The sequence below is a fragment of the Sminthopsis crassicaudata genome, chromosome 6, assembly GCF_048593235.1.
Source record: "Sminthopsis crassicaudata isolate SCR6 chromosome 6, ASM4859323v1, whole genome shotgun sequence".
Taxonomy (NCBI): domain Eukaryota; kingdom Metazoa; phylum Chordata; class Mammalia; order Dasyuromorphia; family Dasyuridae; genus Sminthopsis; species Sminthopsis crassicaudata.
This window is the reverse complement of record NC_133622.1, coordinates 53405703-53423004: the sequence shown is the minus strand read 5'-3', so window position 1 is coordinate 53423004 and position 17302 is coordinate 53405703. Positions and strand designations below refer to the sequence as shown.

The window sequence follows — 17302 nt, the reverse complement described above, 5'->3', positions numbered from 1 at the left end:
TTTTTTTTGGTTCTGTTTACTTTGTTCTTGATCAGTCCATATGAATAAGTTGTCAATTTCTTCTGAATTATTCTTTTAATGTTTTGTTGGTCAACTTTTATTTTTTACATACCCTTTTCCTGATGATAACTACTATCTCATTCCCAAAGAACTAATTTATAATAGAAGTACAGCCAAGAAAAACAAAACTGCCATGTCTAAAAAAAAGTATGCCTTATCCCAGGTCTATATACCACTATTTTCCTGCCAAGAGTCAGGACTTTACTTAAGCTTAGGTAAGCAACAGGTAATAAAATCTCCAGGTTTATGAGTTTAATCATCCTGATAGTAAAGGGAAATTAGGAAAATGTGGCTTACTCTATTTTCAATGAATCTTTTATAGTTTTCTGTGATCACTGCTTCCTTATCTGCTCACTACTCATCCCTCAAATAATGCTTTCTAGCATTTAAGAACAGAAGTTGAATTTGTCATCCTATAGCATGCTGGTTCCATTCTCTTTCCTTTTAAAAAAAATCAGGAAATTGTTGTTTATTCAGCTTCAAAAATACCAGCATCCACAATTTTTCAAAGATCACTCACAACATCTTAATAATCAAATACTCCCGTTCTTCCAGTGGCCTGCAATTTACTTTGTCTGGTCTTGAACTCATGACAAGAAGTTTCTTTTAATATATTTTTGCTTATCTGGAGTTTCAGTTTTCTATCAATCTGTGATTTTCCATTTTGTGGGAGCCTCGACTTTAGAGTAGTACTATAAATCTGAAGATTAAGGTAGTTGGGGAAATATGATGGTAGTGTTTATGACTTTGAAGTATTCATGAAAGAGATTAGACTTGTTTTGGTTGGCCTGAAAGGGAAAAACAAAGTATGATTGGTAAATGTTACCAAAAAAGGGGGAAAAAATCAATTTGATATAAAGAAAAAACCCCACTAAGGATTGTAATTATCCCAAAATAGAATGAGACTCCATCAGAGATTTGTCCACAATTTTAGGTCTCTGTGGAAAGGCAGAAATGGCCATTTGTCAGGCTTTTCTCAGAGAGGATTATTGTCTGAGTACAACCCTTTTTCATTTCTAAAAACAAGCATTTCCTTTCACCATGTTAAATATTTATGAAGTCATTTTGTTCAAAGTCACTGTGCTAACCACTAAAAATACAGTCCCCTTCCTTCAAGGAGCTTATATTCAACCAGAATATGTAATATATACATAGAAAAGTACAGGGAAGATTCTAGGAAAATGGTGGAATAGGTCAGAAAATTTCAAGCTCTCCAGATTTTCCCTACAAACAAATCATATTTGCAACTTAGGGTGAACATAGACTGGTGTAAACAAGAAAACTTGGGTAGAACAGGGTCCTTCCTGAAACAACCCAAAAAGAGCCAGAGAAAGACATCGGGATGGGATTTAACCAGTATATACTGCAGAGATCTCCAGGCTAACTGTATAGAAATATTGATTGAGGAACCTTGGGCCAATTGGGTTTCAGTTGGAGCCTCAGTCCCACCCATATGAATTTTAACCTCCTGGACAATTTGGGGAATGGGGGTCTGAGTCTGGAAAGACTGAGGGAAGCTGTGCTGATTGGGCCCACCAAGGCCCAGCTGTATTGCCAAGACACAGTCCTGCAGGGGAAGAAACCAGCACAGTGGAACAGGGGTTTTACCAACTGCAGGCACTTGCAAAAGAGGGAAGCTTTTGGTTTGGGGTTCCATATTGGAGGAGTGAGCTGAAGTGAAGCTAGAGGCACCATCCCACAAAATCCAAGATTCAAGGTACTTAGACTAATAATTCTCATTAAGTTAAAAAAAAAAAAAAATAACAGGCAAAGAAAAAAAGAACCTGACCATAGAAACTTACTATAAGAATTGGAAAGAATGGAATTCATCTTCAGATAATGATAGTCAAGTAAAAAAAAGCCTCGTTTAATCCAAAGTGTAATTTTAAATGGCTACCTACCCAGAAAGAATTTATAGAAGACTTTAAAAATCAAGAGAGAAATATTGAGGAAAAACTAAAAAAAATAAGAACCATCCCTCTCTCCCCACAAAAAAGAGACCAAGAAAGAACAAATAAAATATAAAAAATAAAAAATAAAAAAAAACAGAACCAAATGCAAAACATCTTATAAGAAAAACATCAGAAATAGAGAATAGATCATAAGGAGAAATTAATTGTGCTACCTGAAACCTGTGATCAAAAAATACAATTTTTGACACAATAATGCAAGAAAATTGTACTGGAGTGACAGAATATAAGGAGAAAATAGAAATAGAAAAAGAGCATCAACTACCATATCAAAGAGATCCTTTGTGGATATCATTGCTAAATATTCAAACACCCAGATCAAAAACAAAGTTTCATAAGAAACAAAATAAAACAATTCAAATATGCTAGAGTTACAACTAGAATTGTACAGGATTTATCAGCAGCCACAATAAAAGACCACAGATGCTGGAATCATACATAATAGCAATCAAAAGAAAACTAGGCCAAAAATATAATATCCAGCAAAATTATCCATATTATTGAATGGGAAACATAGAAATTCACTGAACTTGCAGATTTTCAAGATTTTCACTCAGCCAAACCTACTAATAAACATAATAATAAGTTTATATATAATTTATAATAATAAATTATATTATTATAATAATTTAAATAATTTTTATATTATAATCATGATTTATATATTTATATAATATATATTTATTTGTGTATAATTTATATGTTTATATATTTATACATAATTGATAATAGTAAACCTAATTTTAATAATAAACCTAATAATAAATTTATTAATAAAAAATTAATATATAAGAGCTAATATCAAAGATTAATTTCAAGGAATTCAAAATGGACAAATTGTTTTTACATGAAAATGTATACCATATGTTTAAGATTGACATCAATAGTAGCTCAAAAGAAAAATTGGGGCAGAGTTGAGTATGATCATTCTAAAAATCCAAACTGTCTAGGAAAAGGTAAAAATAGTAATTATTTTATACAAATGAGGTGCAAAGAAAGAATAGACACAAAGCCTTTCAACTGGGGAGGAGAACTCATACTTCTGAAAATCAACTCATCTCAGGACTTTGTTAAATGAATGCTATACATTTATACCATGAAAGGTATAGTATCTTCCAAATTCTATAAAGAAATAAGGGGAGAAGAAATAGGATAAGATGAGATATAAAAGGAAGCATAAATTTATGACAGTGGGACAATGTGTAAAGATTAATGGTAAATGGATAAGGGGGGAAGGAAAGGGTAAATGGAGAAGCTAAAGGAGGGATCCATGGATGGGAGGAGGTTAAGTAATAGCAAGTCAAATTAAGGAGCAAAATTAAAATAGGAGAGTTAGCAAGTATAGGAAATAAGAAATACACACAAACACTACAACAAGGATCAGGAGTAGAATTTATTAGGAAAAAAGTAGGATTAGTAATCATCGATCTTAGACAAAGTCAAACCTAAAGATTCAATTAAGAGAGAAAGCTCCATTTTATGTTAACTATATTAATCATTTTAGATATATGTTTACATATCGGTAAATGTGTATTGTGTATGTGTATATTTGTATGTGTTATTATACTTGGGTATGTATGCGATAATATATGTATATATGTGGGTAGGTGTGAAAATACATACATATATATATATATATATATATATATATCTGTGCTTAACTATAGCTTGCTTGAGGGAAGTAGAGGGAATGAAAGGGGAAAAAACCAATACAGTAAAAAAGTACACAGCGGAGAACAAAAGAATAACCTACAAGGAAGCAAAAAAAAAGATGGATAAGTGAATATAATTTCTTTTGAAATGGAAATTTGTTATATGTTTTGAATCTTCCCTAATGCTCTTCTGGACACATTACAATGTTTTGTTTTGTTTTTTTTAATTTTCCTTTTCTGTCTTCCTTTTTTTATTCTGTTTTTTCTTATTTTGTATTAGTTTAATAAAAAAAAAAATCCCCCCCAAAAAGTACATACAAGCTTGTTGAGTGAGTTGAGAGTGAGAGATCATTAACAAGTGAGAGGAGCCAAAAATGCTGTAGAAAGTATAGAAAGTGGAACTCAAAGGAAATTAGGGTGTCAATGCTGCCAGTGAGTAAGGCAGGCATTATAGAAATTAGGAATAGTCAGTGCAAAAGTATGGAGAAAGAAGATGGAATGTCATGAATGAGGAACAATAAGAATGACAATTTGGTTGAATTGTAGTGAAAGGAAATAGTATGTAATTAAGCCAGAAGGGCAAGGAAGGGCTAAGTTTTAAATTCCAAACAGAAGTTTACATTTGAGGCTAAGTGAGTATTAGGGACTCACTGGAATTTATTAAGCAAGATAATAACATAGTCAGTCCTATACTTAAGGACAATCATTTTGACAGCTGTGTGAAGGATGGATTAGAAAGGAGAGAGAGTAGAACCAATATGAACAAACTGCAATAATTTGAGTGGAAGATGATTGATGAGTTTCTGAACTAGGACTGCGATAATGTGAGTGGAGAGAGGAGAAGTATATGAGAGATTTAGAAATAAAATATATAACACCTGACAACCCTTTGGATATGATTATCCTTTGGTAGAAAAAACAAAAGTCAAACTAGCTTTGAGTAGTTTTACCTCTTCTTTGATATCCATTATATTCATGCCATCCATCTCAGGAGCATTTTCCCCAATATTGCTTTTAAATGAAACATCTTTTTTATTTGCTACAGTATTTATTGTTATGTACATTTCCTTCCTATCTTTAAAGCTCTTGATGCTATTCCAACAGGACTATGCCTTGTTTTTATATCAACCCTCCATTTTCTATCTTTGATTTCCATTTCTATGTTTTTCTTTTTTGAAGTATAAGTTGTTAATGAGTTCTCCATGAATCCAAGTTTTTGGAGATCTTTTCTTCATCATTGAAATAGTATTGTGTCTTCAATCTCGAAAATGTCCTATCTCTCCTGGGCTGGTTTCCTTTGCAGATTTTTAGACTATCCAAAGCTTCTCTGAATGCTTTGAAATTTGCTCTTCTGAAATGAATTCATGTCAGACCATGCTTGATTTCCTTCTTCTCTGTCAAATAATTAGAGGATGCATTTTCCTTTTTTCTGCTTCAGAACCTAGGTTCACCCAATTAGACAGTATCAATCCTCAATAAAAATTCTTATCACTTCCACCAACTTTGAAAGATGAATATATTCCAATATGCTCACAGATCTATGATCATATCATGTAGGTAGCAACTCTAGTGCTCTAGGTCACAACTTTGTGCCCATCTCATGTGATCCTTCATTTTTCTCCTCATGGGGCTGCTCCTGGAGATTTAACCAACAGATAGAGAGCTTTCTCTTGCTCTTTTGATGTTGTATAGATACCAATGAAATACAGCATTGCAAACTGGCCAAATGATTCATTCATCTTTTTTCTGCTTTTACATGTATTTGATGATAATAATTTTTTCATAATTCCTTATTTGTAATGAGTTGTTTTCTTATGTCCACTATACTCACAATTTTAATTCCCAAAACTACTGTCAAGAAACAATTAAATTAAACTTATTACTGTAACTCATAAATGTTTCCTTTTTTGCTTTCCTTCTCCACTCATGCCCCTTATCCTATTGACTCCCTTGAACAATGTCTCTCCTTTTTTCATATACACACTTAGTAACATGTATCTTCTACCCCATATATATAGTAGAAGTTAAGGATATATATGAAACCAGAAGAAGGTACTGAAGGCTAACATGTTTTTTGCTAGGCTAATAAGAAATCAATTTGGAAAGTTCTGAAGTAAAATAGAATGATACGTGGTGGGTAACAGATAGATACATCTGATTTACATTTACACTACTGATGATTTACCTGGTCCTATAAATAAGTGAATCTGTGGTTTTATGTAGCTGTATAATATCATGGTATAAGCAGAGTAGGTGAAACATGAAAGGGGGAATTACAAGATTGACAGCTGGAAGAAAACATAGAGATCTATTCATTCTACTCATCCCTCCCATCCATATTATTTATGAGGAGAGTTTCTGAAAAATAAAATAACTCCTTCAGGATCTCCCAGATAATAAATAGCAGAGCCAGGATTTTTATCCAGATCTTCTGACTACAAATCTAGTACTTTTTTCATTATGCTTTGTACTTGTAATGACTAGAAGAGTGGAACATAATTCAAAGGTACCAGACCTTGAATGATCTCTGTTCCCACTCTATTCAGTCACTTAACCAATTGGTCACACTTAAGTCACACTATTGTTCTGCTGGGTTTTTCCCTAAGATCCTGATATCAGAAATTTGCCTCTTTAACCAAGTTGTACTGTCCATCCACCTTTTCCAACTCCCCTTCTCTTACAAAACCTGTTCAGTGGTCTCACTGTGGCCCATTTCCCTGCTCTAACTTTACTTTTTACAGGCTGGCTCCCTAGGTTAACAATTTCAAGGGTTTATTAAAGTTCTATAAAGTATCGACAATAATAAAAAATGAATTCCTGTTGAAAAAAAGCATTTCCAGAATTTGGAAGGAATTTAATTAGTCTTTTAGATACTATTACAAATTATCAGAGAATATTTTATGTACTTTGCTAAACATTCTTGAAACTGAACCACACTACTGGTTCATGTATGTCTAATGATAAATATAAAATACTTTTAAAATATAAAAAAGGACTAATATAAAGTATTTCCCTCTTCCTTGGTCAATTAAGTCAGTAAATATTCAATAAGTACTTATTACATGCTCTATACTATCCTAATTACAGGGAATATAAAGCAAGACAAAACACAGTCTACCTCATAAAAGAGCTCACAATCTAATGGGAAAGACAACATATAAACAATCATATATAAAGAAGACATAGACAAGATAAATTGGGAGTAATCTTAGATGGACGGCTCAGAGAATAAGGAAAACTGAACTGGGAAAAGCTTCTTGGTGAAGATGTGACTCATTTGTGGCCTTTTAGAAATAAATGGCTAGTATTAGTATCCATGTTTTCAGGTAGCTGTGTCAAAGAATGAGTATGTTCTGGTTGACAAGTTATTCCTAAGTAGAATGAGAAATAAGGCAATGTTTATTCCTCATTTCCATGATTTCCTCTATTCTAGACCTGCTGAGTTTCAATTCCAGGTAGCTAACATCTGATTCCTCTGGTTCAGATTTGAGATTACTGAGCCTGGGTAGAAAAAATTAATGAAACTAAGCCTTTATATGCCATGAAATGTGTGCTATAAAACCTTAAATAGACCTTTCCTTTTGTTTAACAAGTCTTCTACTCTCTACTTATTTGTAGCCTATTATAACATTCCAAACCTTCCCCTTCCATCTCTCCTCAAAATGGTGGCCTTATCTTTTACACTATTTCTCCTCAAAATATAGACTTTCACATGATTGTGCCAATGACTTAGCTTCTATTTCTTTGAGATTGTTCAGTGTAAATTATCATAATTCCTTCTCAATTTTCAAAGCTTCTCTGGATTATTACCTCTTCTCTTCCTTTAATCTCTTTCTTTTCCCCAAATTTCCCCAAAAGGTTGATCCTTCTACTCTTATGATTGATCCCATCTTTTCCTCTTTACATTTATTATTTTTTCTTATGCATTTTCAATCTTTCTTTTATATTGGATCATTTCTAGAAATATATATATATGTGTGTGTATATATATATATATATCTCAAAGCTTTAAAACAACAAAATCTTCTTTAAGAAGTTATCTTAAATAAGGGAATAATATACAACAAAACTAGAAATATGGCTTAGGGACAGATTATGAAGGGTTTTTAAAAGTTAAACAGAAGAGTTTATATTTGATTCTGGAGGCAGTAATTGAGTAGGGGAGTGACATGGTGAGAAATGCACCTAAGGAAAATCACTTCGACAGCAATATGAAGGATGTTCTGAAGTGGAGAGAGAAACAGAGAACCTAAATAGCCCTGATGTTTCTCTTTTGTCTTTGTATCCCCAGCCTAGCATAGTGCATGACACATAGTAAGCATATGGTAAATGTTGATTGATTTAAAAAAAAAAAAAAAAAAAAAAAAAAAGCTCTAATGTAGATAGACAAAATAGAAACTAACATCATTCTTTACATTTGTGTCTCTTGCACCATCAATGAGATTACTTGTTAGATATTTCAAACTGAATATGAAACTCAACTTGTTTAATGTCTATCCCACTTTCCAACAAACTAGAAATGTTAAAATTAAAAATAATTTTGTAGAAATTAAAAAATAATCCTTGCCTTGCTCTTTAACTTGTCATTTAATATTCCTGAGGTTACCCCCAACATATTGGCCATGCTAAAATAAAATATTGCACAAAGATACTTTGTACCAAAAAAGTTAACCTACTAATTATTGGATTAATGGTTTTAATTTTTTTTCTAAGCAAGATAAAACAAAAATTAAAAGTAGTCCTTACTCTCAAATACAGAAGCCATTATAATAGAGGAGGAATTGAAGAGGTACAAAATAACTATTATTATATAAAGAATGACTATATTTATAACATAAATATGTAATAAAGGTGCAAATAAAATGGATTAAAACTGTAGGAGGAAGAGATTACTTTTTATGAAAGAAATTTTAAAAATTTCATAGAAAATAGGCTCTTGAACTATTTCTTGAAGACTGAGCAGGACTTGAAAGGCCTTCTAAATATAAAGATGCAAGAAATGTTCAGAGAATAGTAAGAAGTAAAGTTTGGTACACAACATATGCATGTTAGTAGTGTGAGTTGTCTATAAAGGCAGATTGGAGTTAAGATCATGGAGGGATTTGAATATTCGGCTATGGGAGTCCAGAATAAAGAGGTTTATCTAGGGGAGGGTATGGGAGAAGGGGGGGAAATTGGAACATGGGTTTTGCAAGGGCTAATGTTGAAGAATTGACCACGCATATGTTTTGAAAAATAAAAAGGCTTTAATTAAAAAAGAATAAAGAGGTTTTAAAAAATGAAGAGGTAAGGAATTAAATTTACCTGCCTTTTTGAAAGTAAGGGTCTATGGCAAATGATCAAATGAGTTCATATATTTTTAAAATATTGCAGACCTTAAATTGCTGTGTAAATTTACCTGAAGATAAAACTGAATTCAGTATAAAAGTTAATATAACATTGTTGTCTAATTTTAAGAAAACTTGAATTTTCTTTCTCATTTATACAAATAACAATTAGATAACTAAGAACAAAAAGAATACTTTTCCTGTCTTTTTATTAGCATTACTTGGCATTTATATAGCAGTTTCAGCTCACAGTGTGCTTTCAATCATTTTAAAGAGATTTTAATTATATCTTCTTTGGCTTATTCTAAGATTTATGCATTTTCTTAAATTGTCTTAGATTTATATATTCTACCTTTATGTTCACAGACATCCTCTAATTTTCTATATTCCTGAGTTTAACTGTATTTTTCCTAGCCTTGGATTTATTAATTTGATTTCACCAAATTCCACAAAATGTTCCATTTTCTATGGAGCAATTGCAATACTTTTTTTTATTTAGCAATTTTAGTTAGAAAATAAATGCCTGGTAAAAGAAACCCTGAAATTCTAAATATAATGATGTATCACAAAGTTTTCTCTAATTTCATTCTATCCTATTAACTTGCATTTGAGAGAAAGAGAAGCAGGAAAAAAATGTTACTAGTAAAACACATTAAAATAAAGTTGTATGTTTCAATCAAATGGGACTATTCTTCCTTTAACCAACTATACTTTCCCATTTATATACCTTTACTCATTTATCTCTTCCACCTGAAATGTCCTCCCTCATTCTCCAATTTTTGAAATCCCACAGATTTTACAAGGATCAGATAGCTTTCTCCATGAGACTTTTTTCTGATTTTTCTAAGGCACAAACATGTCTTTTTTTTTTTTTTTAAACTCTTATAATAACACTGTGAATATCTATCATGCTGTACTTACCACATTCTACCAGTCCTCCAATTTTAACACTTGGGGAATATCTCCACCAAGATATTACTGAAGCAGTTCAAACTTTATATATCCTACCATTTTCCTATTCTCTTCTCACTTCTTAATTTCCCTATCTGTTAATGATACTAACATACTCCAAGTTACTTGTGACTGAAATGTTGTAGTCATCTTTGATTCCTCCCTCTTCCATTTTACTGAGGTGATACAAGACAACACTTATTTGTGAGTAACACAAAGTGTTGGGTATGCAGAAAATAAATATAAAGTAATTTGAAGAAGAATGCTATAATAACTAGCAGGGATCAAGAAAGACCTTAATATAGTAGTTAACTTGTAAACTAAACTTTGAAGTGAGTGTTAGAGAGTTCAGAATTATAAAAACAAGAAAAAGAAGAGTATTTCAGGCACAGAGGAGGACAACTTATACATGTAGTGGAAGATTTATTGTTATAAATAGCAACATCAAAAAGGCTAGTTGGATAGAATAAAGAGTAGTTGAAAGGCAGAAATGTGAAATAAGTCTGAAAAAATGAAATCACAAAGGACTTTAAAGGGGTTTGAGTTTTATTCTATAGAAAATGAAGAGACTTCAAAGAGTCTTCAACTTGTAGTGACATGATCAAATCTGTTTTAGAATTATAAATTTAATAGCTATATAGACTATGGATTAAAAAGGGAAGAGGATAGATGCAGAGAGATCAAACAGCAATTTTAGTAGATCAGAAAAGAGGTGATTAGGATCTTAATTAGAGAACAAACAGAAGGGAGGAAAGGGGAGAAATATTGTCAAGATAGAATAAGCAAGATTTCCCAATTGATTGGCTAAATGAGGGTAAGAAAGAGTGAAGAGGAGATGATCACTCCAAAATTTTGAATTTAAGTGACTGGTAGGATGCTGGTCACCCTCCATTAAAAAGAAAGAAGCTAGAAGAAAGGATAGATTTAATATGAAAAATGAGTTAGACATGATAACTTTGAGATGCAGCAAAATGGCCCTAAAGCTCAGGAGAGAGATTTGATTGAAAATATGTGGAGTTCTCCCATAAAGATAACTGAACCCACAGTAGCTAAAAAAGCTAAACATAAGAAGAGGGCCAAGAACCTGAGCACAGAGAACAAGATTCAAATGATGATCCAAGAAAAGAGCCTGAGAAGTAGTGACTATATAGATCAAAGAATTATATCACATTATCTTGATGATCCAGGAAAGAGAAAATATCTTAGATATATAAGTGGTCACCAATGTCAAAAAAGCTACAGAGAGGTCAAGAAGAATGAGATTTTAAACAAAGGCTGTTGGGTATTGCAAAGTAAAAGAGCATTGAGAACCTCAGAGAAGGTAGTTTAATCAAACTGACAATTGTAGACTTATTGAATATGTAAGCAATATGCCCAGGAGGAGATACCACAAGTCTATAGTAGTAATGTAAGACCCCAGATACAAGGGTGTCCAGGAATAAATTGAATTGAGAAGGTGGAGGCAATGGGTACAGATGGTTTTTATTAGTTTGTCTGTAAAAAGAAGAGAGAAATATGAATTAGTGACATAAACTACAGCATAATAGTGTTTCATACATATTATAAATCAATCCAATGTTAAAGTTAGTTAATTACCAATTCTTTCAAAAATATGAAAATCAAGTCGATTAATATTAACCTTATTTTTTAAAAAATCAGTCCTCACTGCCTTCAAAATTAAATCATACCCAAAAAGTTACCTTTAATTGAAAATGACATTTACTTCCATCTAGATAACATTAACTAGCCTGAGGATATCAAGTCAGGAATGATTTTTTTTTGCCATGACTGATAAAGTTAAAAATAACCTCTTTGGACATAACCTAAGAATTGCCAGGCTTTTATAAATTTTGCAGATTTCTATAGAAAAGAACAAGGAGAATCTATTAGCTATTTGAAATTTCATGTTGCTATTGCATACATAAAATCTGACATATGCTGATTTAAAAAAAAATTGCCTCCTGTAAATTTGCTACTTTTCTGTCTTTGTTAACATAATTTTTTAACTTCAATGAAAAGATAGAGACATAACAGAACTAATAGGATGACAAGACTGGGTTGATCTGACCTAGATTGTTGCAGTAATACCAAAATAACCTATTAGAAAGTAAAATATTCCAACAACCAACTACTGTTTTGTCTACATGACAAAATCCAGTTTGACAGCTTTTTAGAAATTAATTTGGCACAATATGGTAGCCTCATTTATTTGTACATGTGTGATCCCCTTTGTCACTAAATAAAATGAAATACTATGATCATTCTTTTGAGTATTTGCATGCTATGACATGCTCTATGGAAAAAAAAAAAAAAAGCAAAGACTAGTAATTGTCTCAGTTTTCTCTCAAGTTCTGGGAAAGTTTCCTCTGTCTGGGCCAACAAGGAACTGATATTTTCATCCACCCAATTAGGACATCATCCATAATGAAACCATAGTGCATTTGACTTCTCACCCTTGACAGAACAGCTTAAAACACTATTCCCTAAATTACCAAACTTGTATTGCTGGAGTTAGGCAATGAATCAAAGAACACAATTCAATTCAACAAGTAGTTATTGAGTGCTTACCATGTGCCAAACACTATGTTAGACTCTGAAACACACAAAAAAATAAGGAAAGTAGTTCCTGCTCTCAAAAAACTGCCATTCCCTGAAAGGGAAGGTTGCTTTGGAATTGCAAGCCATGGAAAAAAATGCTTCAGGTCTCATATAGAGAACCCCAAACTTCTCTCCCCCAACTATAACTCAGGCTGAACTTCTGTGCCTTTTTTTCCAATTCAATCTTCCCTTGATGTTCATCTTAAATTGAATTTGTCCCAAAACAAGGACAGCTAGTGTCTACAGCGACACACTTACTATCATCAAATCACTTACTATAGTTGTATGATCAAGGGCTACTCATTGTTTGCCTGTTTCCTTAGCTATAAAATGAGCCTGAGAAAGAAATGGCAACCCATTCTAGGATCTTTGCTGAGAAAACTCCAAATAGGGCCATGAAGAGTTGAATGCAACTGAAATGACTGAACAACAATATATACAATGTGGGGGAAGAGGGAAAAGTTGGAATAAACAGAATAATTTGCTATACCAAAAATATAAATATGTAAACATATATATATATATATATATATATATATATATATATATATATATATATATATATATATATATATATATATATATATCACAAATGAAGAAACAGACACTAAATCTTTTGGTGATGGACAAAACGTAGTAATGCATTTCAAATAGGGAAGAGGAGGAAACTGAGAAAAGTGAAAGCCAAAAATCATCATAAGACATGTTTTCATTCTATTGTCCTTTTTTGTTCATACAGATGAATAGTACTTTCAAAGCATCAAATTTAGGAAGACAATTCATCAGAGCTCATGTTGTAAGAATTCGGTGAGTAGCATTGCTTTCAAGGAGAGAGGATGCATTCACTCAAAAATATTCATTATTATGGGGCCATTAGAATGCAAGTTCTGGCAGATTCTACCAAGCTAGATGACTCTTGAGTAAAATCCAACAACAAGCCAAGTGTCTAAAAGGTGAGACTTAATGGAGTTAAATTTCTAAAGATTTAAGTCACTAGCTTAGTCAAAGAGTGCTGGATTTTCTTTAGCCACAACTGTCCAAGACCATCTAGGAAGGTATGGACTGCAATCTATGTTATAAGAAAAATTAGCTTATATTTGTATAGTTCCTTAAGGATTAGAGCTTGAATCTTACTTAAAGTGACATAACAACCTACTAAGATTCATCATTTAAAGCCTTATTATCCCTACTTCACAGATAAAAGAACTGAGAGGCTCAGTATCATACATTTAATAAATGGTGAGTTGGGGCTTTAACAGAGGTTCCCTGACTAAATCCTATGCTTTTTCTGCTATATAAACATAAGAATCCAATCTGTACAGATTATTGTTATGATTAGTGTTATATGTAAGTGAAAGTGGGCAATTACTTGCTCTATAAGAAATAATCAATTTGAAGAATACAGAGAACCACAGGAAAATTTCTATGAACTAATACAGTGAAATAAGTAAACTAGGAAAATAACATTCAACAACCACAGCAAAAATGAAAAGACCAAAGAATAAAATTTACCATTGTTTAATTGAAATGACCAAGTATGGTCCTGAAGGAAAAATTAGGAGAAAATATGTCTCCTTTTTAATACATTTTATACATATTTTCAGATTCAATTTTTGTATTGACTACTTTGTTAAATCTTTTTTTTTCTTCTTTGTTACAAAGATTGGCTCAGTGAGTGAGTTGTGGAAAGAAATGTATTAGGAAATGAAGCTAATGTAAAAACAAAAACTATCAATACATTTTTTTAAAAAAGGGATCCATAGAATTATGGACCAGACTACCAAAAGCATCTACAATTCAAAAAAGGTTAAAGATTCCTGCATTATATCACTGTTTACAATGAACTTATTTATACAATTAGTTCTTCAAATTTAGCAGCCAATGGCAAATCCCTGAGAAAATTGGATTAGCTACTGTTCAACTGTGACTGGGCATGGAGTGAATAGAAATATGGCTTAAATCTGAGATAAAAGGAAGCTCCCTAAGTGATTCTGTCCAGTTTGTGTGTGAGGCAATATGGTTCAGTGCAAAGAACACTGGATAAGTTATCCAAGCTATTTTAGCACTGGATGAAAATTAAAAAGTGTACAAACAACAATCCAATAAAGACAATAAAAATTTATATTTCTTGACCTGCTTGCATGGTTTTAGGCCGGGTGATCCTGGTGTGATTGCAGCTGTTCTCCTGAAGTTTCAATTCACAGGAAGGGTCGGGGGATCATCAATGAAGAGGAGGATCGAGCAGATTTTAAGGCAGTTACAGAATAATGCTGGGACTATGACAATTGATATTTTGCCTGCGGTAGTTCAACGCAAGTATCATGTTTCTATACAATTCTTTTTTTTTTTTTTTTTTTTTAGATCTATATTGTAATTTTAAAATTATGCAGTATTTCTGTCTTTTGGATTCTAGTTGGTCAAACTGAAGTTTCTAAAATTGTTGTTTTAGTATTTTTACCTTTTTATTGTTGCTATTGTTAGTTTGCCTGTTTGGTTTTTTGTTTTTTTTTGTCTTTCTTGTTTCTTTTCTTTGTTTTCCCCCCTTTTTGATCTGATTTTTCTTGCACAGCATGAGAAATATGGAAATATGTTTAGAAAAATTGTACGTGTTTAACCTATATTGGACTGCTTAGCTGTCTGGGGTGGGGGGGAGTAAGAGAGAGGGAGAAAAATTTGGAATACAAGGTATTGCAAAGGTAAATGCTGAAACCTATGATAATGGACGTTTTATTTATCATTAAAAAATAATTCTAGGTTGACTGTCTTTTAATAAATGTTAATTACGTTGAATTAAATCCTATTAAATTCTGAGAAGCAGATTTAGGGATTCAGGAAACTTTGAGTTCAAGTTCTGCTTCTAACATATTCTGTCTCTCACCAATCCATTCAAAGATTATAAATTTCAGAAGAGTTGTCTACCCTTGCTAGAAATGTTTACTTCACATTATAACATTAAATATTCACCATTATATTACCATTACAACAATTATAACATTCTAAATCCTATCCTCAAATAAAAAAAAATCATTGATGGGCCTTTTATTATTGATTTAATAATACACTCATGTAAATGCAATTCTGAAATAAAATATCACAAATAGCAAAATTGATTTAGAAAAGTGTATACAATCAAATTATAAATAAGTTCAATTATATTTTAAAGGACAGAAGGCTCTACTTTTTTTTTCTTTAAGGGGGAGCTTTGAAAAATGGCTTTAAAAGCTTGAAATGATACAAGTGAAAATAATGGGATAAATAATTTGTTTGGGATATAGTTCACTAAATGTACATTTCTTTAAATTCAAAAAAATTTAGATAGGTGTCTGCTTTTCATATATATTATGCATCAAGGAACCAATAAACATCCCCAAGTGATATCAATATATATTTTATTAATAACATTCTGTTGTTTTAGCCTAATTTGAAAAGATAATTTGGGGTCAAACCACATAAAATATAAACACAACCGACTTTTGATTACTTATAGGATGTATTAAGGTCTGTTGCAATTAAAAAGTTTGTGGTTTGTGGGGGTTTTTTTCCTTTGAATAATATTTTATAATGTTTAGCTTTGGTTTTTACAAGATTTTGTGGTCCAAAATTTTCTCCTTGCCCTCCTCTTCCAAAGATGGTAGGCACTTTGATGTAGTTCATACATGCATTATCCTATAAAACATATTATATTTTGTTGAGGGAAGCACACATATATCTAGAAGCTAATTCCTAGAAAACAGGAACTGAAGCAGAAAAGTAAAAGATCAGAGAGCATATGTTATTATTTTACAGGAAATTAAGAGAGTCATAGTAGGATTTGAGACTTGCAAAATGATTTATAGGACAATAATATAATTTTTGTTCATGATACCTATCCTTTCCAGTCACTGCCTTGTAAATAAAGACAGAAAAATTCTTAGATCTATAAATGCATTCTATTTTGATGTGAAATTCAACATATACAAATCATTTACTCTCTGAGCTTCCTAAGGTAAATTCAAGAGTATCATCTTTACTGAGATGAAGCTCAGAGTACTTCTAAATTATTTAGTCAGAGGGGTAGCAGATGTGTCTCCAAGGGCCTTCGGGAGTTCTTAAACTGCCCTAAGAAGAAACTTCTTTCTCATAAACCCCAAATAAATCTACAATTTAAAGAGAATTTAAAATCAACCCTTTACTGGGAGTTAGTTATAGGAAGAAAAATGCCCGCCAAAATTATTTATTTAATCAGTTATGTTCTACATATTATTTCCAAACGTGTGAGTCAATCCATTCACTATACCTCAAAATTAATCATTAGGGTGAACCTGAAGATTTGGATTAAATAAAAAAATAAAAGTACATGGGACTCTATAAAAGAGGTACCAAAGCCTTGTTTGTTTATTTAATTTCTTTTTTTTTTTTTTTTCACATCAGCTATTCCTCCTGAAGTGGCACAAGAAATTTTCATCAAAGGTAAATTTTAAAAATTTCTTGAACAGACAATGAAATATAATGAATGGAAGTTGTATAATTAATAATAAATAGAAAGGGTTTCTCTAATGGACTTTGCAAAGGTCTTCCTACCTGTATTTTAATCTAAATATGACTATCTATATGGGTGGACATAACTGATAACTACTGACACTTTTTTTCTGTTTTTTTCTTACTGACATGAGTAATTTTTTTTTGCAGCTTATAATTAATCACAACATATGTGATACTTCACTATTTTAATGACCTGAGGCTTTATCACTATAAATACATTCTC

The 17302-nt window shown here is 31.8% G+C and overlaps 1 protein-coding gene across 1 annotated transcript in view; it reads left to right on the top strand.

Annotated features, from left to right (window-relative positions):
* The window catches only part of TMPRSS11D (transmembrane serine protease 11D), a 52258-nt gene that overhangs the window by 19750 nt on the left and 15206 nt on the right, over positions 1-17302 (top strand). The window contains exons 4-6 of the mRNA XM_074273017.1: positions 13298-13365; positions 14710-14870; positions 16969-17007. Of these exons, the coding sequence (XP_074129118.1) occupies positions 13298-13365; positions 14710-14870; positions 16969-17007 (268 nt within the window). The remainder of the gene's footprint in view (positions 1-13297; positions 13366-14709; positions 14871-16968; positions 17008-17302) is intronic.